The 7871-nt window shown below is 32.9% G+C and overlaps 1 protein-coding gene across 2 annotated transcripts; it reads left to right on the top strand.

The window, feature by feature from the left end:
- Positions 1-4027: 4027 nt before the first annotated feature.
- Positions 4028-5901, top strand: LOC125219751 (sequence-specific DNA binding transcription factor). 2 transcript variants are annotated; one of them, XM_048121800.2, is made up of 3 exons: positions 4028-4182; positions 4342-4923; positions 5701-5901. In XM_048121800.2, the coding sequence occupies exons 2-3, from the start codon at positions 4381-4383 to the stop codon at positions 5788-5790; spliced, it is 633 nt and encodes a 210-aa protein (XP_047977757.1). In that variant the 5' UTR covers positions 4028-4182; positions 4342-4380; the 3' UTR covers positions 5791-5901. The 2 variants fall into 2 exon arrangements, with proteins under 2 accessions (XP_047977757.1, XP_047977756.1); XM_048121799.2 differs by lacking the exon at positions 4028-4182 and having other exon boundaries at positions 4192-4923.
- Positions 5902-7871: the final 1970 nt, after the last annotated feature.

Raw genomic sequence — 7871 nt, forward strand, 5'->3', positions numbered from 1 at the left:
GTGGATGGAAATAAAACACGCCGTAAAATTTCGTGTTTTATTTACAGAGAAAACCATGAATTTAGAAACCGAATCGTTCACTCACAATTGATCAATTATAAAAAGAGTAAAGGCTAAAATTGGTCCTGAACATATGATCATTTTATGTTTTTGGTCCTAAACATTATCTTTTGGATTTTGTGGTCCTGAACATATGGAAATTTGATCATTTTGGTCCTCCCGTCAACATTTCCGTTAAAAACTAACGGTGAACGGGTTTAATCCCGATTTTGACCAAATTAAACTTTTAATTCTGATTTTTTACTCCCTAATTGATTCCCTAATTATTTTTACACTTCAATTTCATCTTCTTCCTTCCTCTCATCTTTCATCTTCTTCCTTCCTCTTCCTCTCAAACCCTAGGTTGAATAATACATTAGATGTGTGTGTGTGTGTGCATTTTATAGTTTACCTGACGCAGTTATTCTACGACTAAAATTGATGAAATGCGATCAGAGTGGGCAGACGACATATTTGATCTGTTTCGTTTGCCAACGGACCAGGTATTATTCATGATTTAAATCAATCTTTAGTTTCAATGTTACAATTTCTACTCGTTCTTCTCCATAGCAGCAGGTCGTGTCTCCTATTCACCCCACAACTCCTATTTCAACAGCAATGACTGATGCCACCACTACTTTTCCAACTGTTTAGACTCAGCCAACGACAGCTCGCCCCACTCGCTCCATCAAGAAACCATCTTATCTTAAAAATTACTACATCTGAACTATTGTTATCTTGTTATCTATTAGGATTTCCTAGTTTTGTCAAGTTTCTATTAATGTTAGGGTTTGAGAGGAAGAGGAAGGAAGAAGATGAAAGCTGTGAGGAAGGAAGAAGATGAAATTGAAGTGTAAAAGTAATTAGGGAATTCATTAGAGAGTAAAAAATCAGAATTAAAAGTTTAATTTGGTCAAAATCGGGATTAAACCCGTTGACTGTTAATTTTTAATGGAAATGTTGACGGGAGGACCAAAATGATCAAATTTCCATATGTTCAGGACCACAAAATCTAAAAGATAATGTTTATGACCAAAAATGTAAAATGATCATAATGTTCAGGACCAATTTTAGTCTTTACTTTTATAAAAACATACACAGATATAATCATCTTTATGACTTCGCACCTCTATTTTTCACGTCAATTTATCAAATATAGACACAAACATATATAATGAAAATTAGAAAACAAAAATTAAACAAATAAAAGAACTCACTGGACGGTGCCCATATCCCAAATTTTGAATTGTTTAATGATGTCTCACGGTAGGGGGCATTCACCTCTGGCCTGTGATTGCACTAAAAATATGATTTATTATCGATGATAATGTATAGGAATGGCATGTTGACATAATAATTGAATGAAATATTATTGGTGTGATGGCAAATTAATATTATCCGAACACAGCACAAAAAGCCAAAGCCTATCCCTTATCTATACTATCATACTACTATAAATTAGTCTTGAGGTGCGATACAGCAACACATGCATGCATGGAATGTTGTGACCTTTTAAATTAATTCCCTTTTATGGCTAATAATTGATTTGGCTTCCTATTGATTATCACACAAGAATTAACAAAAACAGACGTTGTTTTTCTCAGGGTTCAAAGTTTGATTTTTTTTTTATACAAAAGAAATATACCGGCTAAAAATATGACGAACCGAAGAGTCGTCAACATACAAACGACATACATCAGCTAAAAACACGTTGTAAGCTATCACTCGAACCTACCTTTAACCATAAAAATACCATGCTAAGCAAAGTAATACTCCAGTCATCTACAAAAAATAGCCTCATTCGTGAACATCACTAGTTTACTGAGAAATTGGTAATAGAGATATGAAAAAAAAATAAATAAAACATGAAAGAAATAAGAAAAAGTAGGTAAAGTATGAGAGAAATATTTTATTTTTAGAAATTAGACTATTTATTTGAACATCTAAAAATGGCATTTTTTGTGCTACCATTTACCAATAACACCCCGACACGTAAGACAACCCTTAATAAACAGCCACACCAATAGCTCAACCTCTGCTATTTAACTTTACTAAGTTTATTTTAATTAGTCTTAGAAAAATCCGAATTCTTTAAAAAAAATCTAACGATGTGTTAAATGATGAAATTCTTGAGAAAATCCACTAGTTGTTAGTTTTTGTTTTGTCTATATATTAATAAAATAAATAACTAACGAGACTAATATAAATTTAAGGGTATTATTGGATATGAAAACACATGGTTGCAATAAAGAAACCTTTAAAGTCTTCGATATATGTGTTCAAGATTAGTAGATAAATAATACTACCTCCGTCGTCCAAAATTTGCTACACTTTGATCCGACACGGGTTTTAAAAATGTAATGGAAAGTGAGTTGTAAAAGTTGATGGGATGTGAGTCATACTTTTAAAGTATTAGTTTTATAATAAAATGAAAGTAGGAATGAGTTAGTGGAATATGGAGTCCACTACCAAAAATGGTAAAAGTGAAGTGTATCAGGGACGAATCAAAATAGTAAACTGTATCAAATTATCAAGGACAAAGGTAGCATGAAAATGATTTCCCAATTCAATTTGAAGGCCGCAGACACACGTCGTTACCAACCAAATATTTATTTATGCAAATGAAGAAGCAAAAGTGTTTCTTTGCATGTTCTTAGATGTTAAAAGCTATTAAACAGCCTGTCTAGCTTTTAAAAAAGCCATTAAAGGACTAATCACAATTTTGACATTAATAAACTAAATACTAAAAAAAGTAGTCTAAATAATGCATCAACAAATCCCCAAAGCTATTCAACCAATCATTTATCTATACAGCTAGTTATATCAATTAAATAGTTATGAACAAGAAATGTTAATAGAAGCATATATTTTTTGCACTTGTTTTAAAAATACAATAGTTCATACTTCTTTGGATGTAAAATGCGTCAAGTCTTATTTTAATTTCTTTCAACTACCTGAGCTCTTTCTTTCATGGATTGAAAGTCAAGAATACTTATGTTTTGACATAATTTTGGTTTCACTCTAATTTCAGTTTGAAATAAAATTGTCTAAGTTTATGATATGATTGGTACTTAATATTATGAACTTTGACCCAAATCTGATATTTCATACGAATTTTGAAAGTATTTTCATACATCACAAATTTTACATCTTATGTATTATTTTTCATGTGATCAGGTCCCTAATACCACAAACTTTGACTTAATTTTTCTTACGAAATGATTTTAATTTTTTTCAATAAGTGTCTCAATTTGAATATTTAGGTTTCGAATCAATATTGATCTACATATAACTAATTCAAATAAATAATGAATACTAGATTCGACATATATATAGATAAGAACACAAAAATAGTTTTCTAAGCCAATAATTATGGCAATCATACAAGCAAGATTATCTATTCTCCAAAATATTTTATATTTAACAGATCGACTACTTTAATTTGTTATTTAAATTTTATTTTTCTTGATAACTCTATTGGAAAAATAAATTAATAAATATAAACCGATGTAATTGGAGAAGAAATTTGCATATTTCATAGAATTAGTTCCGTGTTTATGGTAAATTGTAGTATAATAAAAATACATGATAATCACGATTTTATTACTAGCAATAATGTATAATCTTGATTTTGTCCACGGTCTACGGATACCTGATTGTATATTTTAGGTACTTAAAATTTATTTAAAATATAAAGAAGTATTAAAATGTGTTTTATGGTTTTATAGGTATTTTAGTAGTACTAGTTATTTTACAAAAATGCGGAAGTTCTAAGTACAAAGTTAAGAGAAATTATCTACTTATGAAGTACCACGAAAGTGTGTTTTTTATGATATATTTTTTAAAAATACCAAACAATTGTAGGATAGCTTATGTACTTCACTCTTTAGGAAATTAATGAAAATTAAAAAAGAAAGTATGTGTAAAAAACAATAAAAGCGCTGCAATTTCTGTAAAGGATATAAATACCGTATTTTGCTTAATCATTTTCCCCAAAGCTCCTCCACTCACCGTCCCACCATTTCTTCTCCACTCCATTGAAAATACTCAATTTTCATTTCTTCTATTCAATATATTCATACACACCAACTGAAATCTCCATCGAAAACGCAATCACAGAAATCATCTTCTCAATTTCTTAAGGTGTCGTTCAATTCTATGAATTTTATTTGTTTGATTGGAGAATATTTGCATACTTATTCTGTTTTGTTTTTTTTTTTGAAATATTGAGGAAATGTTGGTGTGATTTGTGATTAATTTCTCTTATTTTCTTCATTGTAATCATATCAATTGAATCTGCAGCTCGAATTCTGGAATCAAAACTCAATTGATTAAAAAAGGATGATGTCGTCGATTTTATCATCATCGAATCCAGCAGTAAATCCATCGACGAGAAGGAAGAAAAAGAAGAAAATCAGCCACAATCCCCAAATCCAACCCGAAAACCCCCAAATTGAATGGAAATCGGAGGCGCAGCAGCAAATCTACTCCTCGAAGCTGCTCCACGCGCTGCAGCAGGTCCGGCTCGGCTCGTCGGGGCCGCGGGCGGTGCGCGAGGCCGCGGACGGCGCCCTGGCCACGACTGCACGGGGGCGGACGCGGTGGAGCCGCGCGATCCTGACGAGCCGGCTGAAGCTGAAGTTCATGAAGAAGAACAGCGTGGCGAGGCGGCAGCGCAAGGTGATGGCGGTGATCGCCACAGCCGGGAATTATCGGCAGCGGAGGAGGTCGAAGGTTGGTGTGTTGAGGCTGAGGTCGAAGTGCTTGCCCGCGTTTCAGCGGAAGGCGCGGGTGCTGAGCCGGTTGGTCCCCGGCTGCCGGAAGCAACCGTTGCCGGTGGTTTTGGAGGAGACCACAGACTACATTGCTGCGCTCCAAATGCAGGTATATACATACATACATGCACCTATCTCACACTAGTTGAGTCGTTGTGTATATGAGTTGACTGATCGGTAGAATCAACGGCATCTTCAATTATCTATACTAAATTTAAATATATTTTTGAATATATGTCAAATTAAAAAGTACTTTTAATCCAATCATTTACACCAAATTCAAATTTTACGCCATTTTTCAGTTTTTGTTTCACAAAATTTTTGCAGCAACACTGTACTGGAGAAATAAACTGCACCAATACTATTTTCAGTGTGATGGTCTAAGTTTTGAACGTGATACTGTCTTTAAATTTAATTTCGTAAAAAAGTTGTTGGGTTGTTTATATTAAATAATTAATGTTACTAATTTAATTGGTGTCGATTTCTTATTATTTTAGCAAAATATTTTATTCTCTTGTTTTGCTCTTTAATCCTTTATTCTTTTGATTTCTTTGAAATAAATATTCTCTCCTTCCGTTTTTCATTAATTAACATTAATTTTTCTTTTTAATTAATTCACATACTTATTTTTATTAATTAATTTTAACTAATTCAACTCACATAAAATTAATACTCTAGGCATAAAAACATGATTCACATTCCAAAAAATTTTCTACTTACTTTTTTATTGTATCTTTTAAAAGGCGTGACAAGTCAAATGATGTCAATTAATAAAGAATGGATGGATATATCCACGCATTATGTGGGACTCCCATGCTCAAAAGAAATATGTACATGAGCTATTTGTGAAATTAATTTAATGAATTATGGTTTTGGTGCATTGTAGGTGCGAGCCATGAGTGCATTAGCCGAGCTACTTACCGTTTCAGGCTCATCTTCTAGCAGCACCTATGCGGACCCCACGCAGCTATTATGATTTTTTTTTTCTTTTGGTTTCTCTGACTATTCAGATATTCTAGTATCCTAATGTGAATTATATTTCTCTGATTTTAGTTTTGTTTTGGAAAGAAATGGAATATTTGGGTGAGCATTGTTCCTAGAATAGTTAAATTAATAAAGATGATAATGCTGGTAATATTGTTTACTACTAGTATTTAAAATGAGATTATTAGTTTTGTTTTGCAAAGAAATGGAATATTTGGGTAAACATTGTGCCTAGAATAGTTAATTTAATAAAGATGATAATGATGGTAATATTGTTTACTAGAGTACTAGTATTTGAAATGAGATAATTAGGATAGGCTAATGTGGATTAGTTGGAAGGAATCAAGTCACCATCTCCTTTATTCACGTGGTCTCCGCCTTTATGTATTGCAATGGGGTCATTTGTAATAGTTAGATTTCGAGTCCTTACCACTTTACTTTTTAATGGTACTTCATCTCTCCACTAATATAAAGCTAATTTGACCTGACGCAGATTTTAAAAAAATAGTAAAAATAATAAAAAATGGTACTATAGTGAAATGTGTTGTCCATTAAAAAAACAGTAAAAAAGCAAATGTAATATTTTAATTAATTTATAATCAGTAAAAATATATTTGAACAACTTTATAAGCTCCCAAAAGATAAAATTGTTTAATTTTTATGATCTTATAAATACTCCTATTAATCATTTTGGTGTAATAATGCTATTATAATTTGCTAGTCAAACATATTCTCGTCCACTTTTGATCTCATTTTAGTTTTCTCTTTCTAGTTTGTATTTATCTTGTGTCTATAAACATAACTATCTAAATAATGTAACAATCTTTATTCGATTAATAACGTAACTAAATATTTGACATAACTAACTGACACAAATCAAATTTAAGAAAAGAACTCGGAATTTGAGGAATTTTTATTCCTTTTAAAATCTTTAAAATCAAATCAAATGCTTGATAGAATATGTCAAAATAAAATTCGACGAATAGTGACATGGATAATATTATTGTGTAATGATGAAAATGTAGGTTGTGGGCATGTGTATTTGGGAAGGTGAAGAGAAGTAGAGTCGGTTAAGAAATTTGTTTTGCGGCATGTTCTTATAATCATTACTCCACGCTGTTTCATGTGGAGCTCTCTAAAAGATATACTCATTTATATCAGATGTGTTAATTTATAGGATGTTGGAAAATAGTGTAGACTTTATACGGAGAAACTCTTGTTATTATAAAAGAATAAAAAACTAGAAGGTAAATAAAATAAAAGAAATACAATAAAGGAACAAGATCAAACTATAGTCTTCTTTAAGTCGAGTCGAGGTATTCCTCTCTCCGCAAGACGAGATATACCCCGGCTAGTGCTCATGGATTGACGCAACGTCCCCAAAGATGAAACGACTTTCTTCCTATCGAGTTGAAGCAACTCAAACTCGTAGGCTCCGGCGAACTTGAATTGGAGGCGAGAACCGAGCAATGCAATGCTCCTAAGATGCGAACTAGAATGCTTGAGAGCTTAGAGATAAGAGAGAATGATTGTTGGTGTGTGTTCTCTACTCCAAAACACTCATCTATTTATAGGATAGGAGTGGCCACACGAGAGGTCTCGGCATTAAGGCACCTCATAAACATATTGGAGGTTACCTAAGGTGAAAAGCCAAAAGACTTGGCCATATGAAAAGCTTGAGACTTTTCTATTTCCCTCACATTTTTCTTACAATCCCCCACATTGGTTAGAGCGCTACTCAAACCAACACCAGACACAAATGCATGTATGCAGACTCTTTGCTCAGTTCTCGAGAAACGATACTGTCTTTGGAGAGGTAACTTGTGGTTTTGAACCTTCCATAGTCAATACTATCGGACATACCGGCGGGCTAGTGGACGCGATGCCTTGAACTATTCCTCCTTGGTGTATGCCTAGTCAATAGCATCAACACAATATTGTCTCGACTCTATCAGTTCTCATGTTTGTGTCCGTTTCGGCCGTGGAACACCTCTTTGGAATTCATAAGTGACTCACACACACGAAGCGGTCCCACTTCTCACTTACATAGGTGATTCTTTCATGAGTATCCTG

The sequence above is a fragment of the Salvia hispanica genome, chromosome 1 (assembly GCF_029641045.1).
Source record: "Salvia hispanica isolate PSC_SH4W2 chromosome 1, Shi_PSC_v1, whole genome shotgun sequence".
NCBI lineage: Eukaryota > Viridiplantae > Streptophyta > Magnoliopsida > Lamiales > Lamiaceae > Salvia > Salvia hispanica.